Below are 18,752 nucleotides of genomic sequence, written 5' to 3'. Positions count from 1 at the left end.
AGTCAACTTAAAACAGCTCTCTCTCTTGTTTAATATTTAGCCAAAGATATGTAACTAGTGCATTAATAAAAGTAATAATAACTGAACTTTATTGATCTCAGATTGGAGAAATTTACCTCTGCATTTTAACCCATCCCCTTGAGGAGCAGTGGGCTGCCATCATGGGGCACACGGGGAGAAATTGGGGGTTGAAGGTCTTGTTCAGAGACCCAGAGTGGCAGTCTGTGGGAGTGGGTTTCAAACTCAAAACCTGCATTCATAACCCTTTAAGTTTAGCCTGGGTGCCAGTCCGAACTTAGTCCCGCCCACAAGGTTTGAGTTCGGGGAAGTTCGGTCTGGCTCTGCTCCATAGTAGCGCGAGTATTAAAGCCCACTGTCAGGCGATCCAATCAAATTGTCAGGGCGGGCTTTATACGATGATGGACAGATGATCAAGAGTAACGTTATCAACCACGTGACCAAAGCGCGCTTGGGTGACAACAATAATGGCTGCCGCTGGAGAGTTTGGGTGAGTAGATTCTGCTATTAGGTCTGTTCTAGAAGATATCGACAGCAAATTAATTTTAAAAGAGGAACAGAGAAACGCGATCAAGTCTCATCTTCTTATTCTAGGCGTGAAACTGCACGCTTTGATTTTTGTGGACAACAACTATGCCTCGCTTAAGATACGTCACGCACTCCGTTGCTCTTATTGGTTGTAGATCTATCCAATTGAGTGCAGAGGCATTTTTTTTCCTGGTTCGTTCAAAACACGCCCCATAATCATAGCTCTATGGAGCAGTATCAGACTCATATTCTGACTAGAATTGAGTCGGACTACGTCAGGCTACTTTAAGTTGTTTTTATTAGCTTAAACCATGCAAGGCACATTAATAGCATAAACTGACCTTTTGTCAATTATCCTCAAAAGAACAGTTGAAGCAGTGATAGCCGCAGTGATCTGGGCACCCTGTTGCTTGATAGCCAGTATGCAATTTACAGTAGCTTTAAGGAAGGCTTTAGGAAGGGAGAGCTGAATTGGTAAGAAAGAATAAAAAATATAAAAAGTTTGAATAAAAAGGAGGAAGATTAGTTTTGATGAGCAACTTCTGTTTGTGTTTTTGGAAAACACAAGAGATCTGTTTTACCAATGAATCAAAACGCAACATTTGCACCACATCTAAATGAGAAACAACAATGCACGGTATTCCACAAAGCCTTAGTCAGACATACGCCTCCAAACATATGCATGCTCCTTCAATCTTTAAATGGCAAGCTGAGGAACTGGTTTTTAATTTTCAATACTACAAGAAATATCTGTGACAGAGGCGCGAGGTAATTGTCTGGACAGAGGAAACTGCGTGTGGTAATGTGTAAGACTGACAGAAGCTTGGGGATGCAGAGTTAGTAATGGAGTGCTGAACCACGGGTGGGAGGGGGGGCAACAGCCTGAGACATTAACCTCTTTGTCTCATTTGGATTAGGAGTCTTATCACACGAGAACATTGGACTGATCCTCTGTCAAAACACTGCAGGGGGAGAAATCCTAATACTCTCCGAAGACAGAATGATGTGGCTATGCAGACTATAAATAAGCATAAATTCATAGTAACGTGGAGAGTACCAACAGGCTAGAAAAGTGAGAAAAAACATGAACAAAAAGCATGAAACTTTAGAATTAATCGCACTTTTTCTTCCAGTAAAAGTACATTTTACAATAAATCATGAGGAAAATAACTGGACCGCCAGCAGCCTCAGCTCTGTGTAGGAACAGCCTGACAGTACGAAGGACTTTAAAAAAACAACTTAGTGTTTTTAAAATGATGGCCTGAAGAAGGCAGATTCCATAACAGTTTCTTCCCCACTGCCATTAGACTGCTGAATGTTTTGCAGAATGGGTTATTGTATTGTATTACATTTGATCATTATATATATATATATATATATATATATATATATATATATATATATATATATATATATATATATATATATATATATATATATATATATATACACTATATTGCCAAAAGTATTTGCTCACCCATCCAAATTATTGGAATCAGGTGTTCCAATCACTTCCATGGCCACAGGTGTATAAATTCAAGCACCTAGGCATGCAGACTGTTTTTACAAACATTTGTGAAAGAATGGGTCGCTCTCAGGAGCTCAGTGAATTCCAGCGTGGAACTGTGATAGGATGCCACCTGTGCAACAAATCCAGTCGTGAAATTTCCTCGCTCCTAAATATTCCACAGTCAACTGTCAGCTGTATTATAAGAAAATGGAAGTGTTTGGGAACGACAGCAACTCAGCCACGAAGTGGTAGGCCACGTAAACTGACGGAGCGGGGTCAGCGGATGCTGACGCGCATAGTGCGAAGAGGTCGCCAACTTTCTGCAGAGTCAATCACTACAGACCTCCAAACTTCATGTGGCCTTCAGATTAGCTCAAGAACAGTGCGCAGAGAGTTTCACGGAATGGGTTTCCATGGTCGAGCAGCTGCATCCAAGCCATACATCACCAAGTGCAATGCAAAGCGTCGGATGCGGTGGTGTAAAGCACGCCGCCACTGGACTCTAGAGCAGTGGAGACGCGTTCTCTGGAGTGACGAATCGCGCTTCTCCATCTGGCAATCTGATGGACGGGTCTGGGTTTGGCGGTTGCCAGGAGAACGGTACTTGTCTGACTGCATTGTGCCAAGTGTAAAGTTTGTTGGAGGGGGGATTATGGTGTGGGGTTGTTTTTCAGGAGCTGGGCTTGGCCCCTTAGTTCCAGTGAAAGGAACTCTGAATGCTTCAGCATCCCAAGACATTTTGGACAATTCCATGCTCCCAACTTTGTGGGAACAGTGGGACTGGTTTTAATTTTCATACTCCAAAATGATCTGTGCAGGCCGAGGTATGTCTGGACAGAGAAACTGCTGGAATGTGTAAGAACTGACAGAGCTTGGGACAGAGTTAGTAATGGATGCTGAACTAGGTGGGAGGGGTGGCAACAGTCCTGAGACCATTAACCTCTTGTCACTTTGGATTAGATCTTATTAGACGAGAACATTGGACTGATCCTCTGTCCAAACATGCAGTGGGAGAAATCACTAATCTCTAATATATATTTAAAAAACTGAAAATGTTAGGGCTGTAAATTTACAGTCATATGTTTATATTACTGTTTTTATGTATTTTTTTTACTATTTTTCAAGGCTGCAGTTAAAAAAATTCAAAAAAAAAAAGAAATTGTCCAGAGATCTGTTCTAAACGAAATTTCTTTCAGTTTTACATTTGTGTAAACAAAATGACAAATAAATCTGTCTAAGTCTAAAGGGAAAAAAATTGGAGGCATACATATGAAGGACCACTCTTGCCATAATAAAAAAAAAAATACAGAAATAAATAAATGCTCCAAAAATAAATAAGCATACAATTAATTGCCCCCCAAAAATCCAATAAACAGATAAATATAGGTTGAAATTAAATTATACAGTGAGAAATAAAAATATCTCTTTTAATTGGCTTCTTTGCTTGTTTGACCTTGTAATAATTACCTTATTTATTTAATGTCAGTTAATCTCATTAAACTTTTAAACCTTATTTAATTATTAGTTATGTTTTTAAGTATTTATTTTTGTGCATTTTATAATATTATTGTCTGGTTTATTCTTCCTTTGTATGTTTTACCCTATTTATTTGGTGTTTAGTGATAAGATTATAAAAAAATAGTTTTTCTTGATGATTTTTCTTTAAATCTTTAGCTAAAGTCGTAATTGAAGTGGTTGTGAATAAATTGAAATGAGAAATATGCAGAGATGTCTGCTTGTGCTTCTTAGTGGCTCCCTTCAGAAGGAATATTTCATTCAATCTTCAGAGATTAAAAGACTGTCTGGTATAATATGAACCTGTCTAAAACTGAGTATCAATTTGCTACATGGGTGAAATGTTCTGCTTGTTTGCTATGTTTAGCAGCTTCTAGCAACAGGTGGGAGAGGGGGAATCCTGAATCACCTACGTAATGTCTAAGGAAAAAATATTATGCTCTCCATTAATGACATTAAACAGGAAAAATATATATTTTTTTAGTTTTGCATCTTTTTTTGTTGTTGTTTTTTTTAAGTTTAAGTAATACTGACCAGTTTGTAATCCTTGGTAGATAGCTTGGTGAACCACGGGTTGAATTCCAGAACCGCTATTATAGCCACAAGATCCCTGATGACACAGAGGAGAAGATAGGTCAGTCTTCTCACTAACAACATTGGCATGAGTGCTTCCGCTTATTTATGCTATTAGTTATTTATCACACTTCTCCAAAAGACTTTTTTTAATGTAATATCTAAAAAAGAAAAATTCAGTAATATCTAAAAAAAAACAAAACAAAAAAAACATTGACCTGTTTTCTAGATGGCTGAAGTCCTGCAGGTTGAGCTCTCTGCTGTCTTGTGTCAAGTAGATGGTGTCAACATCCTAAAGGGGAAATGATAAAAAACACTGTATGCAGTTGGACGTAGCAGGTCTGATGCACAATTGTAGCAGCAGCCATCCTCACCCACTGCACTTCTTCTCTGTAAGGTAGTCCTAACCAATCACACACACATCTGTACATCTGAGAGAACCCCCCTAGAGGCAGGAGCAGCGAAACACAAGGAAACAGGTATTCAAACTGTATGCAGGGACAGAAAAGCATCAACAGTAACAAGTGGGGATTTTAATTCAACAAATATGGATTTTTAAAGAAATAAATGTAAGAACAGACAGGATCCTACCACAGGGTCCCGGTTCAGTAAGCTTGTTGTTTTCCCACAAAGTCTGCAGGGAGCTCAGTCTGTCTGGAGGCTCCATGCAAAGCTTCTTCATCACTTTACTGACAAGAGAGAGGAAGCATTTAGTTAATCCATTTGGATGTAATGGAAGATGAAATCCTCCTTTAACTGTAGATGAAATAGGGATCACTGAACTACTTCTGCTATGTTAAAATAAAGACAGATCTACTTTGCAATTTTCTCTCCCCCCACATGTATTATAACAAGGCTAAAAAACTCTAAATTCATCTCATAAAACTCACTTAATTATAACATTATTACTCAAATAAAAAAAAAAAAAGAAAAAAAAGAAAACCCTTGTTTTAACCCCAGAGATTTAGTTAGAGGTCAGTTTAATTGACTACTGAGGTGAGAAGTGAAATCCATGGTAAGATCTAAAGAGCTACGTGAGGCCTTCAGGAAGACAATTGAAGCTTCTCTGGAGCCTTTTAGGGGTCATAAGAGGTCTTCAGACCTTAAAACTTAATGTCTTTACATTAAGGACTTGAGGAAAAAAGACTATTGGACAGAAAAGGTTAAGGCTACGTTCACACTGCAGTCTGAAGTGACCAAAATCCCATTTTATTTGCCCATATATGACCTGTTCTGATCTTTGGTGACAGTCTGAACAACAGAACAAAAGATTGTGTTAATTGATGCACTGGAAGAAATTAAAGATTGCAAATGTGCTCCAGCACTACCATTCATATTTACTTTCATAAAGACATGCTTGCTTGTGTCGTCATTGCATCCTCTACTGCGCATGCGGGTGCTGAAGTTGCGTGCATGCAGTCGAGAAAGGAGATCACATACAAGTCACGTATATTTGGAAAAGTGAACGGCAACGCGGAAGACTCGGATTTCGCAAAAAAAAAAAAAAATCAGACTTAAGCATTGAGGCCTCCAGTGTGAACATATACTAAACTAACAATCTGACTGAAACAGAACATTTATGATACAGACAGATCCAAACTGACTGAACTTACCTCGGGGGCAGACCAGGACATATCCTCAGCAGACAGTTTCCTATATGAGCAACCACATCATTCACCTCCTCTGTAGACGGCAGCTTCACTGAGAACGAGCCTCGCTCATATTCCACAAGTAGCTGAAAGCGGAAAATGACAATGAATGATCCACACAACCGGCAGTCAAATAACCTGCTCATAAAGGGGGCTTTGCCCTTCATGATTCAATGGTCTCTGCTTATTGTTGTTCGAAAGAAATCGTTCAAATAAGATGAGCAAAAGCAAGATTCAACACGGATGGATTGGCTGTTAACATGTTTTTATCTTGATGTCTATCTTTTTGCTGTTTGAATGTCAATATTCATGCTGCTTTTCAGGAACTCATTGATACAATAGAAGACTTTATAACCTAACCACGTTTGTTATTTAACAATGTTCAATGTAATTATGTAAATGATGATATGCATGCTTCCTCTGTGGACGATAATTACCATAATCCTCCTGGTGGGGACACAGGAGACCCTTGGTCCAAACATTCAGAGGACTTGCAGCCTAAATGAGCAGGATGGGGGTTCAGCTGCAGGAACAGAATAGTCTGTGACCAATCATCAGACTCTGAACCTTGGTTCTACTGACTGACAGCTTTTTGGCTCTAGTTAAATGCCTGAAGGGGCTTAGCCTAGATTTGTCTGCTTTTAATGAGTTCTAAGCATTATAGGAGGTTTCAGATAACGTAAGAAAATATCTATGGATTTGTCCATTTTGTGTCCTCATTAAAAGTATTAAGTGATGATCCAGGTACTCTGGCTTCCTCCCACAGTCCAAAAACATGACTGTTAGGTTAATTGGCTTCTCCTTAGGTGTGAGTGTGTGTGTGAATGGTTCTCTCTGTGTTGCCATGTGATGGACTGGCAACCTGTCCTGGGTGTACCCCGCCTCTCGCCCATTGACGGCTGGAGATAGGCACTAGCAACCCTAACGACCCCGCTTGGGATAAGCGTGATAGAAAACGGATGGATTGACATTAGAAGCACAGTGTCAATTTTCTCATATCATGTAAAAGGTCAGTGATAAATTCAAACATTAGACTGAGAGTTTAAAATTAGAATCAAGAAAAAGAAGATGTAGTAATTGTCCGATTTCTTTTTGGTAGTGCTTTTCCTTTGCATTTTTTTGTGTTAAGCTTCATTTTTTTATTTGCTGTACTTTTTGTCTCAGCATGTTTATGTATTTGCAGTGCATTTGCACCTTTCACCCACTTTAGTATGTACAGTGCCTTTTGAAAGTATTTGACCCCTTAAACCTTTTGCCACTTTTTACGCATCAAACAAATATATAAAATCATAATACTTTGAAAAGATTCATCATGAAGTGGAATGAAATTTATTCAGATCTTTAACAAATAAAAAACGGAAAAGTAGGGCGTGAAAAAGGATTGGCCTCTTTACTTTCAGTAAAGCAAACTCTCTCCAGAATTCCAGTGAGGATTTCTGAATGATTCAATGTTGACTTAAAGGGATAGTTCGGTATTTTTGACATGAATCTGTATGGCATCCCCATCACCAGCGGCATGCAATCACACTGACTTACCCCTGGCAGCGTCCTGTGAGCAGAGTTATCGTCCAGTTTTGGTCAAGCCGAAAGTAGTCCTGCAGGTTTTTAGGTACAGCGAAATAAAACTTTTCTCTTCCCAAAACATTATGTGTTCAAAAGAGTGATATTTTCGCATCCCAAAAACATTGTAGTGGAAAAAGTCACACGTCGTTATCAATTGGTCCTATTTTCTCTCTGTTCGTATCAGTGCGCGCCGTCATTCAGACAGCGAGCCCAACAACAGCCATGTCTCCCTCCGCGGCAGACATGGCTGTTGTTGGGCTCGCTGTCTGAATGACGGCGCGCACTGATACGAACAGAGAGAAAATAGGACCAATTGATAACGACGTGTGACTTTTTCCACTACAATGTTTTTGGGATGCGAAAATATCACTCTTTTGAACACATAATGTTTTGGGAAGAGAAAAGTTTTATTTCGCTGTTCCTAAAAACCTGCCGGACTACTTTCGGCTTGACCAAAACTGGACGATAACTCTGCTCACAGGACGCTGCCAGGGGTAAGTCAGTGTGATTGCATGCCGCTGGTGATGGGGATGCCATACAGATTCATGTCAAAAATACCGAACTATCCCTTTAAATGACTGATAAATAAAACCCCACTGTGTGTAACCAAGGCTCCGTGATAGTCTCAGAAGTCAGAGACCATCATGAAGAACAAGAAATACACCAGGTGGGTTTGATATACTGTTGTAAACAGTATATCAGCTTTAAACTTCTGTTGTAGAGAAGTTTATAGCTGGTTATGAATACCAATAGATTTCCCAAGCTTTAATCCCAAGGAGCACTGTGAAAGCAACAATATTGCAATGGAAGGAGTATCGGACCACTGCAAATCTATGAAGATCCGGCTGTCCCTCTAAACTTTCAGCTCAAACAGGGAGAAGACTGATCAGAGATGCAGCCAAGAGGCCAATGATCACTCTGGGTGAACTGCAGAGATCTACAGCTGAGGTGGGAGACGCTGTCCATAGGACAACAATTAGTCATATAGTTCATCTTTAAGGAAGAAAGCCATTTCTGAAAGATATTGATAAAAAATCTTGTTTAAAATTTGCCACAAGGCACCTGAGAGACACGGCAAACAGGTGGAAGAAGATGCTCTGGTCAGATAAAACTAAAATTGAACTATTATGCAACAATGAAAAATTTAAGGTTTTGTGTAAAAGCAACAGAGCTCATCAACCTGAACACACCACCCCCACTGTCAAACATGGTGGTGGCAGCATCATAGTTTGGGCCTACTTTACTTCAGCAGTGACAGGGAAGCTGGTTAGAATGAAGGGAAGATGGATGGAACCAAAGACAGGAACATTCTGGAAGGGAACCTTTGGGTGTCTCCAAAAGACCTGAGACTTGGAACAGAGATTTATCTTCCAACAAGAAATGATCCAAAACATAAAGCAAAATCTACAATTCAATTGTTTACAAATAAACATTTCCATGTGTTGGAATGCACAAATCAAAGTCCTGAATCTCATTGAGAATCTCTGGCATTGTCAGAGTTTACAAGAAGATTATGAATATATTAAATAACTAGAACTGGAAGTTATAGTTAATTAATAGGTTATTCAAATCATGAGTAAAACTAATTAATTATTAGTTGAATAATTACAACTGTAATTTGTTTACCGACCACAGATTTTTAGCCTCTTACCTAAAAAGTTGGATTCCTGAATCCGGCTGTTAAAAATTCTATCATCTTTCACCAATTTATTGGTGAAAAATAATAGAATACAGGCAGTTTTTTACACTAAATTATAGCCAGGAGCAAACTGAGTCTCCATAATGTAATAAAGTAGGTCAGTAATGAGGCTTTGTATGACTGAGATTGATAGAAATAAAATAAATGTGGTTCATAAATTTTTACTTATCTTTATAAATATAATTTATTTTCATGATTGTGTCCCGCTTGTTGATTCTTCATAAAAAAAAATTACAATTTAATTTTGTTTTTCAATCTCTCTATATTTTAATCCCGAAATGTGGTAAAAGGTATATTGTAAATTCTACATATTCTCTTTACCTCCATATGACACAGCAGATTTTGCACATAGAAGATAACACAAGAACAATGAAAAAGGTTTCACTTTTACTTAAATTATTCTGGTTTAAGTCTGGTGCTTTTCCCATAAAAAAATCCTTGTTTTTCATACAGTAAATGTATTAGAGGTAGCAACAGTAGTGATAAGTTGCACCTAAGAAAGAGCAGCAATACTTAGAAAGAAACTTAATCAGGTAGAAGTAAAACATTTTGTGATGTAGGAATACTTGGAGAAATATATTTTGTTAAAAAACCCTGAAGTAAATGTAAACCCTACCTCTGATAGTAAGGCACACTAGACAGGGTCAGCTTGGCTTTAACCTACTTAAAGAGACTTCCATTACCTCTCATACTTAAGTTTATTTATTTTTTTTTTGTGTAAAGTTTCCCTATGGAAGTATGTAATGTCCAGTACCTGTGTTGGTTTGCTGCAGGAAATTCCTTGGATCTCCAGATAATTAAAGGAGTGCTCTACCTAAAAAAAGGAAGGGGGAAAAAAAAGCTGTATTATCAAATAAATGTGCACAGAAACAGAATCTGATCTGTTTATGTTCTGCAAACTGTGATCATATTAGACTACCAAGTTCAATCAGTAATCTCTTTAATAGACTTAACACTTAGGGATTCGCTTTCATGAATAATCATAACAATCTTCCACAGTTTATAATTTCTCAGATATAGCAATTTCCAAGCAAAAAAGGGGTAAATCACTCCTTTATGGTCATGTTTAATTTGAATTTAAACAGGGCATTTTAGGACAAAGAAGAAAGCAGAGAAAACCACATGGCTCATCATCCCATGTCTACGGAGAGACCAAAATAAGTATTTTCATGTGAGATGCATCCTGCGCACATTCATAATGAGCACAGTTTTCCATTGCTTCTTCCTCTTTTAGAAATGCAAACAGTGGAGAGCCTGAGGGCAGGCCAGGCGGCGAGGCCAGACTATTCCAGGTGGGAGCTCTGTTTCTGAGGCTTGGCTTAGAGATGAGAGGGAGGAAGAGAATAAGCCGTTTCTCTACTGTCTGACTTAACAGTACGGATTGAGTTTTTGTGTCTTTTAGCAATCCTCTAACCACATACATACATACAAGCTTCAATGATCTCTCCTAAAAGATGAAATTAATAAATACAAAAAACAAAAATTTAATCCTTGGACATATACAAGTCTATGATAAAGAGACAAAAAAAGACCGTATTTAAACAGTTTGAAATAAAAACAATGGAGGAATTCTACTTCCATAATTATCATAATTTATGCATACCTCTTGTTTCTTTGTCACAGTCTGTTTCGCACCAGCAGGGCTTAAAACCTGCTCCTATTTACATTGTTGATACAAGGTTTAAATAAAGGGTCCCTGTAAATATGAGCTAATCTCCTGGTTATCAATAAATCTACTTTGTGCTATGATCCTGCTACTTTGTGCTGCCCTGATAAATTGGATCCTTTGTATTAGTATAATGTTTCAGCTTTATTGGGAGAACACATTGACAGTTTCTACCAATGTCTTGTGATCAAACACTGTACTCTTCTGCTCCACAAAAGAATATAATTTAACAATTGTTTGATGCATATGACACAATTGTACTTAATGCAAGTGTTTTTAAATGCTCACGGGTGAAGCTTTAGTTTTCATTGCTTTATGTGCAATTTAATCTACCTGTGATCTGATAGCAGGGCAGCTCTCTGGACAGGCTTAAGTCAATGTGGGGATAAATGTTTGCTAACCAGCGGCCAAGCTGTCCTACTGAGAGATATATGGAAGAACCAAATGCTGTTCAATCAGTCGTTCACTGTCCATATGTCAGCTTATTTGCTCATCTTTTCATTTTCCTTGTGTTTTCATAATGTAGAATGATTGGTTGTAATCAATTGTAACTAATCGCTTCAGGGAATTTTGGGTTTTATTTCTATGCTTTTGAAGTATTTGTCACCTCAATATTTTTCAGCGTGTCTCCAATAAAAAAATAAGCATGGAATAAAAAATAATTCAGACTGAGTTGCTCAGCTATAAAAAGCATAAAAGAGTTTCTATGCATTTTTCATTTCAATATTTCCATACCTAGCCAGACTAATCTTTCACACACTGGACCATAAAAACAATGCCTAGGTGGGTTTATGTAACTTTATGTTCAATAAACACATAGACAGCTAATTGACAATGGATCAATATGGTTTTAATTTATTGAAATGTTAAATCAGCTCTACTACAAATGCCAACAAACCAAAATATTATATTTAAAAAGTTTGAGTATGATTAAATTATAACAGTAGATTCAGTTCTTCTAAGTTTGAAAAAAATATCAACTTAAGATAATTCATTAAGTTCCATTAAGTTCCATCAGAAAAAGCCAAAAGCAAATTCCAGACTTTTCCAGACTGCATAGGAACCATTGTATAAAAACAAACAGAGGGGGAAAGGCAGGAGAAAGACATGAATGAATATGTGAGTGAGAAACAGCCTGTGTGAATGCTGCAGAGCAGTTAGGCCCTGGAGGTTTATAGAAGAGGAGCCAAATGATCACTCCAAGAGGCTCACACAGGAAAACCAGCTGAGATGAGAATAAAAGAGCTACAGGCAGTTTTCAGCACTAAACTTACAGCCAGGAGCAAACCGAGTCTCCATAATGTAACAAAGTAGGTCAATAATGAGGCTTTGTATAACTGAGATTGATAGAAATAAAATAAAATGAATGCACTTCATATATTTTTATTGATCTTTAAAAGCCATGAACCCTACACAGAGTCTGCAGCTGAGGAAACAATGACCATCCACTTCAGATCTTATGACTTACAACTAATTCAAACCCCAACCAGTTTTTTTTTAATTATTATTATAGTTTGCATGTCCTCCATCTGCATGAATATGGCAGGCCGTCTGACAGTTGTTAGAAGCAGTGTCCTCTCTATTGTTCCATTTGTTGATCTCTAAAATAAGATTCTTCCTGGTCAAAAACTACATTCCTACTAGTCAGAACTGTACATATAGATATCCTAAATTACATTTTTGCCAGCAAAGAAATTTTTTTAGGATGCAAAAAATATAATAATACAAGTAGGAATAAACCTTCAAATATCTAGAAATCTTTACAAATTTTAAGTTGGTCTTTTTGACATTTATTAGCTTGACTGAATATGTAAGCTAGATGCATTTCTTCCTAGGCAAAATGTACATTTCAGATATCTAACATTCTTCCTATCTAAAATAAACATTTCAGATATTTGAAATGTAATTCTTACTAGTGCAAATGATGTCACATTTCCCATTCGTGCTTTTATTTTAGATAGCAGGAATACTATTAAAGATATCTGAAATACATATCCGGTCAAGCAAATATATGTCAAAATGGCTATTTAAAATAAGTCAAGATTTGTAGATATCTGAAATGTAGTTCTTACTAGTACAAATTTGAGTCCAGGTAGAATGCTTGAGTGCTATCTCTAATAGAAACTAAATTTTAGATGGGTATTATTAAAATTGAGATACCTGGAATTCTAATTTAACTAGTCATAAAAATAAGTAGCGGATATCTCAGAAATATATTGTTGATGTCAAGAATTGGATTTCTGGATTTCTGTAATGTTATATTCATTTCTTCATCACTCATTGATATCTGAAATAATAACTGTGATTATGGAGATCTGAAATTAGAGTTTATCCTCGTCAGAATAAATTTTTAGATAGGAAGAATGTTTATTTTAGGTAGGAACAGTCATTTTAGATATCTGGAAGTAAAAGCCCAACACACATGAATGGGAACCATTATATCACTTGCACTAGTAGGAATTACATTTCAGATATCTGAAATGTTTATTTTAGATAGAAAGAATGTTATTTTAGATATCATTACATTTTTATCATACATTTTGACTAGGAAGAAATGCATTGGAGACAAATGGATTACATATTGAGTCAAGCTAATAAATGTCTAAACGACCTGCCATACTGCATGGCATCCTGGTACGCTGGCTTCCTCCCAGTAAACATGACGGTTAGAATAACCAGTATCTCTGAACTGTCTTCAGGTAAGATTGTTGTGTGCGTGATTTTTGTTGTTGATGTGTGCATCTCTAATAGTCTGATAAACCCCCCCAATATTTTCTTTAAATATGCCTTTATATTATAAGAAATAAAAAGACTACTTAACATGTTTTTGGCTATTTAAAAAAAAAAAAAGATCTAAAACAATGCACATGAAGATCACAAGATTTTATTTACAACCTACTGAGGCATTAAAATGGTCTTACTTTAAGAAAAAAGGATTTCTCTGACCTGCCAGCAGATTAGAGCTGAGCTCCTGTTCTTACCTTGGCTGGAATGCGTGCTGTTAGGAGGTAGGCGCGGTGAGTCGCAAGAGCCTAAGAGAACAGAGGGATTCGTGAGAGTGTTGCAGGAGATGGAAATAATTAGCAGCTTTAAGAACAAGAAAATGACAAGGAACTAAGGAATGTCCAGCTGACTCAGAGAGCTAAAGACACGTGACTTTAAGTGTTCTCTAGAAAACCAGAAAGGGCAAGAAGACAGGGTTTTACTCCACATTAAACCAGTAAGTGACCAGTAAGCTTTTTTCATTAACCTGATAAAATAAACAGCACTTCTTAGAGCAAAGCAGTTTTACATAACATTTTAAAGATAGAAGGTATATCCATCTAAACCAGATCGGGTTTTGTGTAAACATATCAAAACACCCAAATAGTTGAATTTAAAGCTTTCGGAGGAAGACTTCCCCCTTCTTCAGAGAGCATCTGTGATAAGCAAACACATATCTTAGAGCCATAAAAACGAAAGAAAGTATCTGGACATAAATGTTTATAAATGACTTTTTCCAAGCCTTCCAGTTTGAGTAAAACATATTTAGTCTCCAGTTTTCAGCAACAGGAGTGGAGTTCTGCTGGTACCTGAGTTTAAAAACCTGTATGGAAGGCTGTAAATTATTCGATAAATAAATCCTGAAAAAAAACGATCAAAGAGAAAAACAAAGTATAGTCAAAGGTACTGTAGTTTTATGAACAAACCAGAAAGCAAGAAAAACAGGAGAAAAATGAGGCAGAGAAGAGATTAAGGTGTTATGGGATTTAAAAAGTGCAGAAACTGACATTATTTCTAAAAGATGTGAAGGAATCAAACAGAAGTGTTTGAGATAAGGCTAAAAAAGGATGACAGTGCGTTCTAGCCCTCTGCGGGTCAGCTCCGCAGGCAGCCTTTGCATGTTTTGATATGATGGAGGCAGACAGGCAGCCCTGTATGGCCAAAGATAACCTCTTCTAAAGAGCAAGAGTCACGACTGGTTTGCTCAGCCTTTCCCCTCGCTGTACTCATTCTGTGAATCTTACATGCTGCATGTTTGCAAGGACTGGGATTCTGTTCTTAATGCTGATAATATATAAATCACAACACATTAATATTCAAATTAACTGCTCAATTAGTACAAATCGAACAAGCCCATTTGTACAGTAATTACATGTTTTCCACTTTTATTCCATTTGACAGTGCAGTTAGCTGGTAGGTTGTCTCATATTTAGAGAAAGTGAAATAAATTACGTTTAATGAGAAAAATTAACATATGATATACAAAGCAGGTAAAATGTGTGTTTAAATGGAGTGGAAGATCAAATGCAAACTTTTTGGCATAGCTACCATCATATATAATGCAGATCATATTCTTACGACCAAATTTATGGATGGCGGATATGCAAATCTAAATTTTAACCAACTGCAGAGCAATTTATCAAACAATTCAGTGATTGTGGGCAAAGTTTTAAAGTCAACATTTAGCACATTTGAAGGTCAGGTGCAGACTTGTTGATAAAAATCTCTGCAGTCACTGTGGCCACAATTTTAACCATTCTTTCTCTTCTTATGATTTAACTTTTATTCCTAGCACTTTGAGATATCTATACAAATTTTGCCATTACTATTATTCAGCATTATCATAATTTTTAGTAATTATTATCATTATCAAACTGACAGCATCTCAATCTTAATTTACTCATTTAAAAAGGGCAAACCAAACCTACTTGCAGGTCAAATCTTTTGTAAATGTAATCTTTGTACATCACCAGCAATACCACCACATATTGCACATGCATTTTTTTTTTGCACCAAAAATGTTCTGCCTCTTATTTGGATTGCATTTAAACCTTGATCTTAATGTACAATGTCATGAGCGCCTCTATAGTAAACTCTTAACTGGTTTAACATTGTGTTTAATAAAGTAATAAAATCATTCAATCAAGGCTAGAGACCAGTAACACCCCCCTCCCCCCCAGCAATATTCTTTGCCAGTCATCTCAAAAACTGAAAGCCATATATTGAACCATTACACATAAAGCGATACATGTTGCAATTATCCATTACTGTAAAAAATGTCTATAGCTGTATATTGGTTATTTATTCTCCAGGTGCACAGTTTTTTATATTGTTAATCACTTTACAGTACAGTCGTTTATCTTTACTATAATGTTATTCTTATATACTTTTCTAAGTTACACATTTGTGTGAACATTTTTGTCTATAATCGTTTTGCTACTGTAAACACCAGAATTTCGCCATTGTGAGACAATTAAGGGATTTTCTATTCTATGCTATGCTATAAAAGGGGTAGAAAGATATAAGTAAATCTAAAGAACGTATGTATAGAAAATATATCTGAATCTGTCCAGACCTCGGTGCCGTGCTATGATGTAATCGGCCTACAAATCAGGCCTTTGAAGGACGCATCCCATGAATTTGAATGCACCCCATAACCGGACACTCATGGTTTCACACATTAATCAGCAAATCAACTTGAAACACCTGTATGGACATGCTGATTCAGGACTTGGCACCTTCACATAGTACAAAAGGTACTAAAAGGTGGTTCAATTACCATGATATTCCTTCTCTTAACAGGCTAGAATTCTCCCCTGACTTGAACACATAGCAAATGGCAGGAGTGTTGAGAGGAAGGTGAGAGCCATCAGACCAAACAATGCAGATAACCTGAAGGCAGCTATCAAAGCAACTTGGGCTTCCATTACACCTAGAACATGCAGTACCACAGGCTGATGCCCTCTATGTCACATTGAGATGGTCCAACCAGTTCAGAATCCTAACATTTCTGCTTATAATGTCCTTATTTGATTGCTCTAATGTGTTATTCTAATTTTCTGGGATACTACATATAGGTGGGGGGTTTTTCCCAGCTGTAACCAATAATCAAAATTACAAGAAAGACAATCTTTAAATTTATAAACATTTGAAACTCTATGAAATGCCACTTTCTGAAATTATTCCACTTTATGTTATTCTATTTTTTAAATGTAGTTGTAGATATGAAAAATGTGCTGAAACTTCTCTAACAAGGCGGCTCTAAATCAAATGTTTATTCTTCACATTAAAAACTCAAAGTGTAGGCTTTTAACCTTGGTTTCATTTCGATAACATTAAAGTCTTTTATAATACACATTTTTCATTGATGAACTGGAGTTCTTAGTGTAAATGCTTTCATTGCAAAGCTCACAAAGTAGAACTGTTCCAACTGTTTAAGTGGAAATTTGTCTGTTTTGTGCATTGGAACCATACACTTCATTTTTTTCACAAAGCACTTATAGTTTAGGACATAACCTGCACATCAGTGGATAAACCTTTAAAGTATCATTTGTAATATTCTAGTCTTGCATATCAGGTAAAGCAATACAGACAATCTGGAGCTTTCCTCTTTAACCCATTCAGATCCAAGAAAACTTCAGGCTGTGGGAAATTAATGATTTTATTGGATTCCTCTAGATTTCCCAGCAGGAAGGAGGAAACTGTTTGCTTTTAAAAGGATGCTAAAAATGAGATCCGATAAGAAGCTTTATCTCAAATAAAAAAATGCAGGGATTTTAAGATTATTGTAATTTTTACAAGAACATACATCATAAACTCCATCTGACTTTAATCAGTCTCAAACTAGTTTTCTTTTTTTTCAATTGAGACTGATTTGATTCACAAGCCCACTGGTTTGTAAATAGATTTAACAAACATTTATGATTACATTTGTAGACATCAAGTCAACAAGTAGACATAAGATCATGTCATTTATTGCAAGCAGTTGGTTTATTTCTTAAAATAACCTTAAAAACACCAGAAACTAACTTGCTGAAATGTTTTCTTTTCTGTGGATGAATTCACTCTGACTTCTCAGAGTTTTCCATAGTTTAGCAACACGCCGTCATCCAATCATGACTGCCCCACCGCCATCTTCCAGCACAGTGCGTCCCCCATCTGCCCTTTCAGAGAGACAAAGGCATGACCCCCCCTTCCTCCGGTCTATCTCCGCTCACTATCTTAAGTGGATTTAAGCCTTGAGTCTTCCATCCATCAGTGATTTCACGGCGACCAGCGCTGCACCCTCAGCTACATGCACACAAACAGATGGCAGTAGCATTGGAGCATGTGTACGGCAGAGGAGAGCATCTGCCATTACTCCTACTCACACACTGTAATACACACAATCTACCACACACTGGTGGCTTACATTCAAAAGTATTGCCACCAGCTGTACAGCACCATTTGTCTCGTCGCGCTGCCATGGAGAGCCAACACCAACACTGACACAGAGATGAACCGATTACTCAGCAGGTGATTGGAATCGGCTGATCATCGACTTGACCAGTGACCGATCAATCGAACTTTCAATAATAATGGAGAAAATGAAGAAGTATCAGTGGAGCTTTTACATGAATCTTCATAATAAAAATAGGGTTGCCCCAATATGAAAATCTGGGCCAATATCAAGATCCCTGTTAAAGTCAATAACCAATATTTAGTATACTCTATAATCTGGAGCCTGTAAAATAAAAACAGAAGATGGTTCTGGTGTTTACATTACTTACAGCTACAGCTAAACACACACACATACTGCATCACTGTAAACATAACATAACCAAGCAGACAGCAAATGACCAATCCCTTCCTCCTCTTCTCTTAAAACAAGAGGAAGTAATAAGAAGAACATTGGTCCAATATCCAGTTTTAATTATTGCACTGATAACTATATATTTAAAAATGCTGTTAATGCTGATATGATGTGCCTCTCTAACTAACAGCTGATGTTCCACACTAAAAGCTTATTGATAAAAGTATGTATGATTCATGCAGATATCAGCATTGGTCAAAACTCAAAGCTGCAATATTGGTATTGTATTAGAATTGAAAATAATGTATGAGGGCACCACTACTCTGGGGAGCGGTGGCCTATTGGTTAGGGCATTGCACTTGGATCCCAAAGGTTCTGAGTTCGAACCCCACTCCCACAGACTGCCACTTTGGGTCCAAAGTAACTTAACCCCACAGTGCTCCCCCAGCGCACTGTGGGGGAGCACATAATGCAGA

General features: G+C 37.2%; 1 protein-coding gene across 4 annotated transcripts in view; it reads right to left on the bottom strand.

Moving 5' to 3' along the window:
- LOC119791333 (F-actin-uncapping protein LRRC16A-like) overlaps positions 1-18,752 on the bottom strand; it is a 78,100-nt gene that overhangs the window by 30,088 nt on the left and 29,260 nt on the right. For all 4 annotated transcript variants that reach the window (XM_038297378.1, XM_038297380.1, XM_038297379.1 and 1 more), the window contains exons 3-9: positions 13,703-13,753; positions 9,810-9,869; positions 5,758-5,879; positions 4,736-4,833; positions 4,519-4,589; positions 4,363-4,436; positions 4,106-4,181 (exon numbers count right to left, since the gene is read on the bottom strand). In XM_038297378.1, the coding sequence (XP_038153306.1) occupies positions 4,106-4,181; positions 4,363-4,436; positions 4,519-4,589; positions 4,736-4,833; positions 5,758-5,879; positions 9,810-9,869; positions 13,703-13,753 (552 nt within the window). The remainder of the gene's footprint in view (positions 1-4,105; positions 4,182-4,362; positions 4,437-4,518; positions 4,590-4,735; positions 4,834-5,757; positions 5,880-9,809; positions 9,870-13,702; positions 13,754-18,752) is intronic.

The sequence above is a fragment of the Cyprinodon tularosa genome, unplaced genomic scaffold, assembly GCF_016077235.1.
Source record: "Cyprinodon tularosa strain WSP-4 unplaced genomic scaffold, ASM1607723v1 ctg387, whole genome shotgun sequence".
Taxonomy (NCBI): Eukaryota; Metazoa; Chordata; class Actinopteri; order Cyprinodontiformes; family Cyprinodontidae; genus Cyprinodon; species Cyprinodon tularosa.
The sequence above is the reverse complement of the archived record's forward strand: the minus strand, read 5'-3'. Positions and strand labels throughout refer to the sequence as shown.